Source organism: Parambassis ranga, chromosome 10, assembly GCF_900634625.1.
Source record: "Parambassis ranga chromosome 10, fParRan2.1, whole genome shotgun sequence".
NCBI lineage: Eukaryota > Metazoa > Chordata > Actinopteri > Ambassidae > Parambassis > Parambassis ranga.
This window is the reverse complement of record NC_041031.1, coordinates 21,453,269-21,468,402: the sequence shown is the minus strand read 5'-3', so window position 1 is coordinate 21,468,402 and position 15,134 is coordinate 21,453,269. Positions and strand designations below refer to the sequence as shown.

General features: G+C 45.0%; 1 protein-coding gene across 1 annotated transcript in view; it reads left to right on the top strand.

Annotated features, from left to right (window-relative positions):
* ppargc1b (peroxisome proliferator-activated receptor gamma, coactivator 1 beta) overlaps window positions 1–14,611 on the top strand; it is a 74,436-nt gene extending 59,825 nt beyond the window's left edge. The window contains exons 6-12 of the mRNA XM_028416063.1: window positions 119–164; window positions 1,748–1,812; window positions 2,833–3,481; window positions 3,954–4,011; window positions 4,275–4,393; window positions 9,234–9,361; window positions 9,608–14,611. Coding sequence (XP_028271864.1) covers window positions 119–164; window positions 1,748–1,812; window positions 2,833–3,481; window positions 3,954–4,011; window positions 4,275–4,393; window positions 9,234–9,361; window positions 9,608–9,699 — 1,157 coding nt within the window. The 3' untranslated portion in view covers window positions 9,700–14,611. The remainder of the gene's footprint in view (window positions 1–118; window positions 165–1,747; window positions 1,813–2,832; window positions 3,482–3,953; window positions 4,012–4,274; window positions 4,394–9,233; window positions 9,362–9,607) is intronic.
* The last annotated feature ends 523 nt before the right edge of the window (window positions 14,612–15,134 follow it).

Genomic DNA, 15,134 nt, shown 5'->3' with positions numbered 1-15,134 from the left:
TACCAGATAAACTGTATGCTTTACTATGTTCAGGTGAGTTCTGTGTGCAGGGGTGTCCTTTCTGTGTGTGTGTGAGATATAGTGCATGGTTGTAACAGGCTTTTTGTTCACGTTGCAGAAAAACGCGCCTGCCTCTGCCTGCCTCTCAACCCAAAGTCCACAGGGTGAGTCTCTCCACATAAAGTACCTGTGCTGCAGTTTTATCCTGCATTTGTAGCATGGTCCAAGTAATCCTTTAATTTTTCATGAAGCACCTAGCATGCAGTAGCAGGGTAAGGAACGTTAAGCATCGCAGAAGTTGTACTAGTTTATCCAACTCCAAGAGACAACAGGAGTTTCTTTTGTTCTATTACTTCTGTTAAAGGCTGAGGTGAGAAAAATAACTGGATTATTTTCCAGACCTAACGGTGTGTGTCAGCAGAGACCACATGACCCCCTGTGGATGCCTGTCCACTTTGCATGTGATATGATAGGGACAGATGTCCATCCGTTGTGTCATGGATAGGGGTAAATTGTAGATTGGGCTGCAGCTAGAACAGCTGTAATATTTTAACCAGAGCATGACTTGGCTCTTTATACAAATTTATAAATGCAGGACAAAGAAGAAATACGTGGAACATTATGGGACGTGTTTATTTATGAGAGAGATGGATTCCATTAGGGAGCCGAGGATTGGTGCAGCTATACTAATCTAATGCCTGTAAACATGCAAATTACTGTGGTAATCACCTTTGCTGCCAATTGTAAAAAATCTCCTTTAATTGATTTGATCCTATTTGGGGTTTTATTTCATTGTCACGATTATATGTAATGCAGAGCTTCATAATCTGGAGTAATTCAGATATGTTCGTGACACATAAGCACGAAGTTAAAACCATCAGTGTGCCGCTAAAGTCAAACACACAGTGACACTAATACATATTTAAATTCATAGAAAGCACGTGCTGCACTGAAATTAAGTTTTGCCACCTCATAAGTCATAAAGAATAGAAGCCTGATTGTCTATATGCAGCAGAAGCTCCTATCAGTGAGCACTGTTTGCAGGCGTAATCTCATAAAACTGGTATATTCTCAGACAAACCAGGACCAGATTCAGCATTTTTGTTTTTATTTAAAGATCCCTAATGAATCAGGACCCCTGGCTGGCTTACTCCGATTTTAATCTGTGCCAGACAGAAAGCCCACACTGCTCTTACTTTTCCAAATTAACCTCCCCACCCATCCAGCCTCAAAGCTTGAATGGCCGTCCTGTTCAAACCTCTGGCGTCTGTCCATCTTCTAAATGAATCCATCTTCTGAAGTGCTGGCAAAAAGAGTATTCTGTGTGCGTGTGTGCTTTTTTTTTTTTTTTTTTTTTACTTTATTCTGCTGTTTGCTGTGGAGGGTAGGTAATATCCCGCCTGAAGCCAATCCACTCGGCACAGCTTCCGCCTTTCATGGCAACTGGAGAAACAGAAACAGACAGCTAGAAATAGCAGAGGAAGAATAGGGGAGAGGACAGCACAGTACATATGGCTGTTGTGATAAGAAACAAGGAGTGCTGAGAAATGCCAGTAGCATTTACAGGGAGGAATATAATTCAAATTCAGCAGACAGCAGCTGAATAGGTGCTGAAGAAACAGCTGTCTGAGAGCCTTTTAGGGCTTTTATTGGTTTCATGTTGAATGTTTGAAATGTGCTATATATTCTGAGATGACACAGCAGTCTTTAATTTCTCCCTCTGCTTTGATCTGCTTCTTCACAACAGAGAGCCCCAGTACAGCACCAAGCCTTTTGAGCAGACGCTCAGTGTGGATCTGTGTGGAACGGCAGGTAAATCTCATCTTTACTCCGCTGTTTGTTTCGATGCACCTCTAAACATAGAGCTATAAAGGGACGGATAGTGGGGTTTAATAGAAGGTACATGTAGCTGTGCATCAATCAGATTGATTTTTCAGATTGATCTGAGGGTGCAGATGCTTAAAAAGGTCTTTAACGTCTGTAACTCTTCAAGTTAAGAGATAAAAATCAAACATGTCTATTTTGCGGTTTAACAGAAACATATACAAACATGGGGGAAAAAATGTTCTTTATTAATTTGACAAATAATTGAACATTTATACACATTCCCATCTTGAAAGAAAAAATGTGTTCCACATCCATCTATCGTCAAACCGCTGATCTGGGGCCGGGTTTAAGCAGAGACACCCAGACTTCCCTCTCCCTGGACACTTCCCGAGGCATTCCCAGGCCAGCTGAGAAGCATGGTCTCTCATTCTGGTCACTACCCCAAAACTCATGACCATAGGTGAGAGTAGGGACCTAGATTGACCGGTAAATCGAGAGCTTTGCCTTTATGCTCGGCTCCTTTTTCACCACAGCAGACTGCAGAGGCTGCACCAATCTGCCTATTATATTATCTCCTTCCCTCACTTGTGAACAGGACCCGGAGATACACAAACTCCTCCTTTTTTTCTGGATTTTGTCAAACTTTTAAAGCAGGTTTTGTGGGTCAGGGAGTTAAGTGAGAGTTTTCTTGCAGGGCTAGATGAGAAGGTCAAAGTGACACCAACAGAGTGTCTGTGAAGTCCGCTCTTTCGTCCATGTTATATCCAGGTGTTCTAAGATCAAGGCAGCTGAACTCACAGCATCGTTTTTTTGAGGTTCTGGTGAAATGTCTTCAGACAAATGTGCTGTGAGGCCTGTTGCCTCGATCTGAAAACTCTTGGATGTACTTACAAGTAAATACTACAAGCAAGAGCTTCAATGACTTGGTTTAACACAAAGCATGTGAGCAGGTGAAGACAGCTGATTGGGGTTTCTAACATGCTCATGTTTCCCTTCTTTGCTCAGGTCTCACCCCTCCCACTACCCCACCCCACAAACCTGTGGAAGATGAGCTCTTCAAGCCGTCAGAGGGAGGAAAGGGCAGCGGAGGAGTGGGAGGCAGAGGAGTGGATGGCGGAGGTGGCGGCGGAGACTCTGTCCACACAACTTCCAACACCAGTGTTGCCACAAAGGGCTCGTCCTGGTTGAGCCGCACTCACCAGCGGAAGCTGCCGGAGCAGACGGAGCTGTACGCCCAACTGCGACGGGGCCAGGTGGGCGAGGGCGACGCCCATCGCAGCTTTGGCGACCACGACTACTGTGTGCTGAGCCTTGGGGAGAGCCGCAAGCGCAGCGCTGCCATCCTCGGCGCCATGTTGCAGACGCAAGGAGGGAGCGACGGAGTTGGCACCCCCGCGCCCAAAGCAGCTGATGATCAGGAAGCGGATGACAAGGACAAGGAGAACGAGGAGAGGCTGGTGACGGCGGAAGTCGCAGAACTGCAGGAGCAGCAGACGGCTGTGGTGATGTCGTCCTCGCCTCCATCAGACTGCCAGTCGATGGCTGCCACGCCACCAGCTTCCGAAGAAGAGGCGGAGCGCTCGTCTGCATCTCGCTCGCCCTCACCCATCCTTCACCTGTGTCCCGATTCCCCTTCCAGCAAGACAGACTGCAGGTGAGGCAATGAGTCTAAGGAGGGAAGAGGACCGATGTAAAGATGTAGGTCAAGGAGACTCAGAGAAATATCAGAGGAATTGAGATAATTATTTCTTCATATTAGATATTTATAAACTGAGGTTTTTAGGTGATAAAACGGCATCTTCTAAATGTCAGGCAGTAGTTGAGCATGTAGATCTGTGACTATAAAAACACTCGATCTGACTTCTGAAGCCGCACAGCTGACTGTTTTACATAGGATGAAGTCTGTAGTCTCATTTCTGCACAATAAAAACAGAGAGGGGGGGTAGGGATGTAAGAGACGGGGACAAAAAACAGAAGAGCTCGACTTTAGTCAGTGCAGAATGACTTTTTTTGCCGCAGTTCACCTCTTTCGTGTTCCTGTCTGACATTTAAGTTTCACCTTGTGCCCGTCCTTATCTCACTCGCTACCTCTCCTCTCTCCTCTCTCTCTTTCTTGTCCTCTTTAGTGAGAACTCGGAGATCTGTCCTGACGACAAGCAGAGGAACAAAGCCAAGTCTGACGAGGTATAGAACATTCACGTTCTGCAGTCACCTGCATGCTGCAGTGCTGTTGAATAAAAGAAACTTTTTGGCCTCAAGTTTAAGGGACACAGACTGAGCCTTGTTCCACAGCACAGCTGCAGCATCACAATAACGCTGCGTGTCGATGAACACAGGGCCATCTGAAGCGTTGGGCCTCAGCATGCCACTCAGCTGTAGTTCCCACGTGTATCAGTATTCTGTGTTGTCCTTTGTCCTGACTGTTGCTATGGTTTCTCTGTTGCCAGGACAACTGCCAGGTGTTTTACATCCACAACCTGCCAAGCAGCGTGACCCAGAACATGCTGAGGAAACGCTTCCAGGTTTTCGGCAAACCAGAGGACTGCAAAGTCATCATCTGCAACGAGTAAGTGCCCTGATCCAGATTCTTTGTTCTGGAAGATGTGGGAACTTTTTTTTTTGAAGATGCAGCAAACCTGCTGTAATTCCTGTGCAATGGGTCACAGTATAAGGATGGAATTATACTAATCTCGTCCTATATCACGGGCCACAAATGTTTTAAAGTTCTAAAATATTAAAAAAAAAGTTTTTCAGGGGCACATAAAAATAGGAATTATTGGACCCTCACCGTCCTTGATCACAGCACTGACCTCAGAACTGTAGCTGGTCCCCAGGCTTTGCCTTGTTGCTGCCCACTGCTCCTAAAAAGTCAGATAACACAGGATAAATGACCTCATGGGTACTAATTAAATATGACTTTAAAAGTTGAATTTAATAAGAGCAGACATTTTTGTTGCAGACCAGCCCAAACATCCAGTATGTGAGGTGGATTATGATGATCCTGGTGCCTTTGTCTTATTTTAGGAGTTTGTTTTTGTTCTGCAGACACTGTGATGCCTTCACTTCTTTACTTGATGCATTCAAGTAAAGAAGTGAAGCGAAGAAATGAAACAATTTAATTGCATCAACCCAAAATGAAAACTTGTTACTCACTCACTCTCTCTCACACTCTCTCTCTCTTTCTCTCTCTCTCTCACTCTCCCACTCACACACTCACTCTCTCTCTCTCTCTCTCACTCACACACACACTCACACTCTCTCACACACACTCACTCACTCTCTCTCTCACTCTCCCTCACTCTCACACTCTCACTCACTCTCTCACTCTCCCTCACTCTCACACTCTCTCTCACTCACACTCTTTCTCTCTCACACACACTCACTCACTCTCCCACTCTCTCTCTCTCACTCACACACTCACACTCACTCACTCACACTCACTCACTCTCTCTCTCACTCACACTCACTCTCTCTCACTCACACTCTCTCTCACACTCACACCCTCTCTCGCTCACTCTCCCTCTCACTCACACTCACTCTCTCTCACTCTCACACTCTCTCACTCACTCACTCTCCCACTCTCTCTCTCTCACTCACACTCACTCTCTCACACACTCTCTCTCTCACTCTCCCACTCACACACTCTCTCACACACACACACACTCACTCACACACACTCACACACTCACACTCTTTCTCTCTCACACACACTCACTCACTCTCTCACTCACACACTCTCACACTCTCTCACTCACACACTCTCTCTCCCACACACACACTCACTCTCTCCCACACACACACTCACTCACTCTCTCTCTCACTCACACTCTCTCTCACACTCACACTCTCTCTCGCTCACTCTCACTCACACTCTCACACTCTCTCACTCACACACTCTCTCTCCCACACACACACTCACTCTCTCCCACACACACACTCACTCACTCTCTCCCACACACACACTCACTCACACACTCTCTCTCTCTCACACTCACTCTCACACACACTCTCTCTCTCTCACTCACACACACACTCACACTCTCTCTCTCACTCACACTCACTCTCTCACTCTCACACTCTCTCACACACACTCACACACACTCACACACACTCTCTCACACACACTCACTCACTCTCTCACTCTCCCTCACTCTCACACTCTCTCTCACTCACACACTCTCACTCACACTCTCTCTCACTCACACTCACTCTCCCACTCTCTCTCTCTCACTCTCACACTCTCTCCCACGCACACACACACTCTCACTCACACTCTCTCTCGCTCACTCTCCCTCACACTCACACTCACTCTCTCACTCACACACTCTCTCTCTCTCTCACTCACACTCTCTCTCTCTCTCACTCACTCACTCTCCCACTCACACACTCTCTCACACACACACACACACTCACTCACACACTCTCTCTCTCACTCACACTCACTCACTCACACTCTCTCTCACTCACACACTCTCACTCACACACTCTCTCTCACTCACACTCACTCTCACACACACTCTCACACTCACTCACTCACACTCTCTCTCACTCACACACTCTCTCTCACACTCTCTCTCTCTCTCACTCACACTCTCTCTCTCTCTCACTCACACTCTCTCTCTCTCTCACTCACACTCTCTCTCTCTCTCACTCACTCACTCTCTCTCTCTCACTCACACTCACTCTCTCTCACTCTCCCACACACACACTCACTCACACACTCTCTCTCTCTCACACTCACTCACACACTCTCTCTCTCTCACACTCACTCTCACACACACTCTCTCTCTCTCTCACTCACTCACTCTCTCTCTCACTCACACTCACTCTCTCTCACTCACACACTCTCTCTCTCTCACACTCACTCTCACACACACTCTCTCTCTCTCTCACTCACACACACACTCACACTCTCTCTCTCTCACTCACACTCACTCTCTCACTCTCACACTCTCTCACACACACTCACTCACTCTCTCACTCTCCCTCACTCACACTCTCTCTCTCTCTCACTCACTCACTCTCCCACTCACACACTCTCTCACACACACACACACACTCACTCACACACTCTCTCTCTCACTCACACTCACTCTCACACACACTCTCACACTCACTCACTCACACTCTCTCTCACACTCTCTCTCTCTCTCACTCACACTCTCTCTCTCTCACTCACACTCTCTCTCTCTCTCACTCACACTCTCTCTCTCTCTCACTCACTCACTCTCTCTCTCTCTCTCACTCACACTCACTCTCTCTCACTCTCCCACACACACACTCACTCACACACTCTCTCTCTCTCACACTCACTCACACACTCTCTCTCTCTCACACTCACTCTCACACACACTCACACTCTCACTCACACTCTCTCTCTCTCTCACTCACTCACTCTCTCTCTCTCACTCACACTCACTCTCTCTCACTCACACACTCTCTCTCTCTCACACTCACTCTCACACACACTCTCTCTCTCTCACTCACACACACACTCACACTCTCTCTCTCTCACTCACACTCACTCTCTCACTCTCACACTCTCTCACACACACTCACTCACTCTCTCACTCTCCCTCACTCTCACACTCTCTCTCACTCACACACTCTCACTCACACACTCTCTCTCACTCACACTCACTCACTCTCCCACTCTCTCTCTCTCACTCACACACTCTCACACTCACTCACTCACACTCTCTCCCACACACACACACACTCTCACTCACACTCTCTCGCTCACTCTCCCTCACACTCACACTCACTCACTCTCCCACTCTCTCTCTCTCACTCACACACTCTCACACTCACTCACTCACACTCTCTCACACTCCCACACACTCTCACTCACACACTCTCTCTCACTCACACTCTCTCTCTCACTCACACTCACTCTCTCACACACTCTCTCTCACTCTCCCACACACACACACTCACTCACACACTCTCTCTCTCTCTCACACTCACTCTCACACACTCTCTCTCTCTCTCTCACTCACACACACACTCACACTCTCTCTCTCTCACTCACACACTCACTCTCTCACTCTCACACTCTCTCACACACACTCACTCTCACTCACACACACTCTCTCACACACACTCACTCACTCTCTCACTCTCCCTCACTCTCACACTCTCTCTCACTCACACACTCTCACACTCACTCACACTCTCTCGCTCACTCTCCCTCACACTCACACTCACTCTCTCTCACTCACACACTCTCTCACACTCCCACACACTCTCACTCACACACTCTCTCTCTCTCTCACTCACACTCACTCTCTCACACACTCTCTCTCACTCTCCCACACACACTCTCACACACTCTCTCTCTCTCTCACTCACACACACACTCACACTCTCTCTCTCTCACTCACACACTCACTCTCTCACTCTCACACTCTCTCACACACACTCACTCTCACTCACACACACTCTCTCACACACACTCACTCACTCTCTCACTCTCCCTCACTCTCACACTCTCACTCACTCTCCCTCACTCTCACACTCTCTCTCACTCACACACTCTCACTCTCCCACTCTCTCTCTCTCACTCACACACTCTCACACTCACTCTCCCTCACACTCACACTCACTCTCTCTCACTCACACACTCTCTCACACTCCCACACACTCTCACTCACACTCTCTCTCTCTCACTCACACTCACTCTCTCACACACTCTCTCTCACTCTCCCACGCACACACACACTCTCACTCACACTCTCTCTCGCTCACTCTCCCTCACACTCACACTCACTCTCTCTCACTCACACACTCTCTCACACTCCCACACACTCTCACTCACACACTCTCTCTCTCTCTCACTCACACTCTCTCTCTCTCTCTCACTCACTCACTCTCCCACTCTTCCTCACACACACACACTCACTCGCACACTCTCTCACTCACACTCACTCTCTCTCACTCACTCTCTCACTCTTCCTCACACACACACACACACTCACACACTCTCTCTCACACGCTCTCTCTCACTCACACACACACTCACTCTCTCCCACTCACACTCTCTCTCTCACTCACACTCTCTCTCACTCACACACATTCTTTCTCACACACACGCTCGCTCGCTCACTCTCCCTCACTCTCACACTCTCTCCCACACACACACTCTCTCTCTCACTCACACTCACTCTCTCTCACTCACACTCACACTCTCTCGCTCACTCTCCCTCTCCCTCTCTCTCTCTCTCTCACTCACTCACTCTCCCACTCTTCCTCACACACACACACACACTCACTCACACGCTCTCTCTCTCTCACACGCTCTCTCTCACTCACACACACACTCTCTCCCACACTCACTCACTCACTCACTCACTCACAGGACATCCCTAGTGTTAACCTAATGTGTGTCTTTACCTGTGTGGTTGCAGGGAGCGCTGTGGGGTGATAAAGATCCGTCAGCCGGGGGTTCAGAAACACTGGAGAGAACGGGATGCCCTTTTCCAGAATGGACCATCAAGCCTGAGGAGGATGACAAGGAAACGCTACATAGACCTGGGTAATGAACACACCCAGACAGCCACAGATGCTATACATCAGCTAAAGCATAGGGGTTGAAAGGGAGGAGGGGGAAAGAAAGCAGGACTACATAGGCAGAGAAAACTGAAAAATCCCATTGTCCCATTGTCCTATACTAACTCATCCCTGCTCCTGTGCTGACATGTCATTGGTTTGTTTCCTACATGGAGACATTTAACTTGTGTTTCTAGCATTTGACAACAACTTTGTTTTTTCTGTGTATTAGATGAGGCAGGTCCAGGCCCTGTCAAGAGCAAGTATGATGCACTGGACTTTGACACTCTGCTAAAGGAGGCCCAGAAGTCCCTGCACCGCTGACAGTACAGCAGCACTGACTGGCCAGCCTTAGTAAACTGCAGCGTCACCCCTCCGACAACAGGGCTCTGCCCTCAGACAGGCCACTCAGTACCTCCGTGCAAGGCAACCTCACAAAATGTTTACATTTTTACCATTGGAATAAAGTAACAATACGGACCTTGTTTTTTAAGTTTCTTTCACCGGAGGATACTGCTTAAAAACGAGGATGCCGCAGCGAGTCCGGAGGGGGGGAGGGGGTTAAGAGACGTCGGAGGAAACAGGACCTTTGAAAAGCAATGGTACAACGATTACAAACAATGATGATACAGTTCTCCACTGAACAACTGAACAACAAAGCTGCTTCCTGTCTGTGTTGGTGACATCATCGCCCTGCCTTGGAAGAGCGGGCATGAGAGACCTGTAGCAAAATCCTTGCTATCCCTGCGTTGCGTTTCGTGGTGTGTGTTCCTGCGTGTGCGTGTTCTTTGTTCGGTTTGTTTTGTAAAAAAAAGAAGAAAAAAAACCACACACAAAAAAAAAGAAAGAAAAACTTCCTTCTTTCCGGTCACGAGTGGTCAACATGCAAGCTGTGTTTGCTTGTGCGGTTGTATAACCAGAGAAAAAAAAAATTCTGCTTTGTTTTAGCGAAAAATTGTGGGTGTTATAAATTTTAAAATCTATTGTGTGTGTGTAATGGACAAAGAATATAACAAAAAAAAACATTTAACGTAATCATTTGATGACTGATAAAAGTTTACAAATCTAAAATGAAGAAAAAACTTTTTTTCGTTTTTGTAATTGTAGTGCTTCCTTGATTTGATCTATGCACTGTATGGAGGTAAATGTCTCTTCTGTCCTCCACTTCCCCCCCTCTCAACACTTTATCTCTGCCATGCTGACTACTCTGGCTTCTGCTACTGGCTGCTGCAGGCTGTCTGAGAGGTGCTTCATACATTAAGACTCTACTGAAGATTTGGGAAAAATGAAGCCTAAGTTCAAACTAAGGGAGGGAATGTTTGGAAAAGCACTTTTTTTTATTTATTCTGAATTTAAAATATGGAGTTACCACTGATCCAGTTAAATACATTTGACTACCTGTGTTAGACTTGCTTGAATTTCTTAAAGACCTTTGACTTTAGGAGGTTTCTTGACGACAGATTAAAAGTCTTCAACAGCTTAAGTTAGTACACTCACCTTTGTTTTAGCACCTTGGTGATTAAGAGCGTTCACTGATGTGCTAACCTGATGTGGCAGTTGGTTTGTTACGGTACACTACACCATCTGTAACATAAACAAAGTATTTCAAAGGACAGGCACTTAAAAAAAAATTCACAACCAACGAACCAACGAGCCTGGAACCTCCTTCAACCAATCAGATTAATTAATCACTGAAGAGAAAAAACAAGCTGCTGAAGATCACTGAAAGCTAGCAAGTGGTTAGCATGTTGAAAGTATGCGCAACAACGCTACTAATTAGGTCTCGCAGTCCTTAACATAGGCTGTGCAACTGCCAACACTCTCTGAAAGGATGCTGTCCAAATTCTAGCATTAGAGGGTTTTGTTCCTGTTCTGTCAAACGAGACCCAGCATCAGGACTAGACAGACAAACAGTCGGTTAAATTATCCATGGAACATAACAGCTGGCGGTGTTGGATGGTCCAGCACTGAGTGATCTCTTTGTGTTTCTTTGGCAGTCAGTGTCAAATTTTCTTTTTCCAACAACTACAGATGCAGACAAATGGTAATTTTTCCCCACATCTAAAGAGTCTTCATGTATCTTTGAAAGGTCCAACTGAACATGTGTCCAACAGGGACACCCCCACCCTTCGAATGCCACAGCCAATGCAACAGTACCTGTTTACATTTGGACTGCAGCAAGCAGGACAAATAGGATATGGGGGAAAAGGATGGTAGCCACATCCATGTCACACTTTAAATTCATCACTTAACTTAAGCACCTTTTATCTCATCTTAATTCAGTCCATCAGTCATTACATTGCAAAAAAAACTGTAATTAAATCCAACTATCGACAACAGAAACCTTTCCTCCTCCCACCGAACATGGACACAGCTAGAAGTTAAAGAATCTCTTGGTTCCAATGGAATGTATTCAAGAATCTGAATGTAATCATCACAGTTTCCCCATTTCTGCTTGCCCAAAGATTGTGGAGTTTTGTGGTGCTTTACTCGATTTACTCAGTCATCTGTGGTTGACCAGTTCTGGCTTAAAGCGCAGTCTGGGTCGCACCTCAGTCACAGTCCTGATGCAACCAGTAGCAAAATGCCATGAAAAAAAAAAAGGGAGAGAGCCTCCAAGCCTGCCAACCCGGTGGTACCAAACCGCTACCAATAACATAGCCAGGGAACAAGCAAGGGATCGGCTAAAAACGAAACTGAATGAGCACCGGCCAAGAGACAGATTTCTCGTCCGGGAGGTACTGTAATCAGATAAGCATCTCTACCTCACATTCATCCATCCCTGCTTCCCCTCCTGTCCTTTTCGTTCTTTCTTCTACTGGATGCTCTCCCCCTCCTCACTGGTTTTTGTTGGAAATGTTTTTAATACTCCGACTCCCTCGACCACTAAACCCCACTTCGGGGGGAATATTTTCTCTCTCTCTCTCTCTCTCTCTCTCTTCCCTTCGCTTGCCTCATAATGGTTTTTAGCGTGTCCCGTTTTTTGGAGTCTCAACCGTGTGTCCTCGTGTAGCTGAGTGTTTTGTCTTTGTCTCGTGTTGGAGTTGGACACTGCTGATGCTCGCGGGTCGGTGAGAGGTTGATCAGTGGTTTGGCGGGTTGATTGGTCCCCGTTTTCTGCAGGGACTCACCGCCACTCCTACATTTTCCTGGTCTCCTCTCCTTACCTATGTTTTTTTGTTTCAATAAAACGCAGCTCGACTCTTTCTCGATCTCTAACTTTAGACTTCTGTCTCTGTGGGTTCAAGGCCTCGTTTTCAGGTCTCCCCTTCTAAAGACCCCTGCGTTTTGACCCTGTCCCTCTTTCTCGTCCTCTCGCTCTATCTAATCAACTCCTTGGTAACACACAAAAAATTGAATGTTTACATCACTTGATTCTACTTTATTAGGAACGCACACTAAGTACAAAGGCGCCTTATTCAGTGTTTAAAATAACAGTGAGTGAAGTGCCCTGGAAGGGATTCCTTCTCCAGGCTCGCTGATGTCCAAAACTAACTAAATTTAGTGCTATACATACTGATTGAGAAACAAAGTGTCGACTTTTAAAAGGAAAAAAAAAAAAAACTAATTGCGAACTGAATGAGTATTTGTGCTTAGTATGTATACTACTAAAAAGTGAGAGAATGTGCTGGTTTACATATTAAAAACAGAAAATATAATATATGAATATATAATGTGTATATAGCACTATGCCTCATTGTAAACATAAAATGTATTGTGTGTGTTTTGTTTTCGTTTTGTTAAAAGGTGGCGGGTCACAGGTAATCAGACAGGTGGTCACGTTTCGTTTCAGTGAGTTTGTTCAGTACAGGGAGGAAATGAAGGGAAAAAAATGACTTCACACAAAGTCCAACACTGTAGTAAACAAAAGACAAAAAAATCCCTTTAGACTATCACGCTAGAAGGTTCTGTTTCTTTGCTGTTTTTGCTGTTTTTTTTCCTGTTTTCTTAAAGAGCAATTTGAGATGCAATACATAATCTTATCATTAAGACAGCCTTTCTGAAAAAACGGAGGTAATAATGTACAGTGACTGGTCGGTTGTTGAGTTATAACACGGGCAATCTTTGAGCTGCAGATTCAATAGGCTGCTGTACTGTATGTAGACTGCTGTTTGAAAAAAAAAATCCTAAAAACAAACCATAGGAAGAATGTGGTCAGCTGCATCATATATACAAGTGGTACCGTATACTCTTGCACAAATAACGTCCCAAATAGTGAAATATCTTCACAATGTTTTCTTCTCATTGAAAGCTGTTGTAACTATGTTATTACCACATTTTGATGGTGCACAGGTCTGTCAATGGGAGATGCTTTCAACACTTAACATTAGAGTCAGTAATAATAATAAAACAAACAGCCAAAAGCTAAAGACGTTTCGCTGGTTGAAGGAAGGTGGAAGACGGAAAAAAAAGGAAAGTTGTCGCTGGTTTGACCCCATTAACTATCTGACACAGCGGAGGTTAACGCTGAAGAAATCCCAGCTTCACTGCCCCTATTTAATTTTTCTACATGATGACCAAATTGCAATGCTTTTCACTAGTTTCTCCTGTTTTTGACCCCAAAATGTAGGATTAGGAACGCTGTTTGTGTTTGTGTGCTGGGATTTCTGCAGCGGCTGCCTCTGCGCCTGTGAGCTTTCCTCCATTGTTCAAGAGGTGAATGACATCAAACCTACAAAAATGTTTTCATTGTGGCAAGCCTTAAAAATCAACCGGGGGGGCGGGAGGGAAAACGAAGCCACCACTAGCTTTTATTAATACAGTTTCAGCTCTCCTTTCCAATCCAATGTGGTTTATTATTAATTAATTACTGACGTAATTAAAAACTTTTTTCAATAGCCATATTATTAAAAAAAAGTATATACATATATATGAATATATATTTGTGTGTTTGTGTAGATATCTAGATGATTATATACTTTCTTATAGAAAACTTTGATGTTGATCATTCTCCTCAGTGTTTTGAGAACACGTTGACACATTTCAAAAATAATAATAATAATAATAATACCACTGTCCACTTGGTCTAGGTCCTAGGTCAAAGGACAACGAATCCAAATAAAATTTTAAAAATTAAAAAAAAAAAAAAAAAAAAAAAACTTCCAAAGGGAACTACCCTCATCAGAATGCAATACCTTTCTTTCCACAAAAATGAAAAATGGCAAGAAAACCATTAAACCTGATAGGCAAGTTGACCAAAAAAAAAAACAAAGAAAAAAAAAAAAAAAAAAAAAAACTTCAACAATAAAGAGCACGGCTCGCTTTCAACAACCTCGTCAGATTCAGTTTTGTAGATGTTTTGGTTGCTTTTACATCACATTTCTTTTTTTTTAGTTCAGAAAACAATGTATCTGTCAGCTAGCGCCACCATCAGGTGAGCCCCTACCAGGACAGGAGTGCTTGCAATATCGGCCACATTCTGGCCCTCGGACAGACTTCGCGTCTGCGTGCGATCTGTAAGCGGCTGGGTCACATCTCAACATCAACACAAACTAATGGGTAATCTGTTAAACTTGATGGCAGCGGTGATGTCAAATAGGCACTTAGTAGGGACTGTAAACTGTCAAAATCTGCTTATGTGAGTGGGTGTTTATTATTATTTTTTTGTTTGGTGGAAGAAAATATTTTGACATAAAGGGCATACATTGTTTTTGTTGTTTTTCATTACCATTGATTTCATTGTCTATTTACATCTAATGACTATCAAATTCACATAAATGATTTTTTTCTTCTTTTTTTTTTTTAAACTTAGTTTTTGG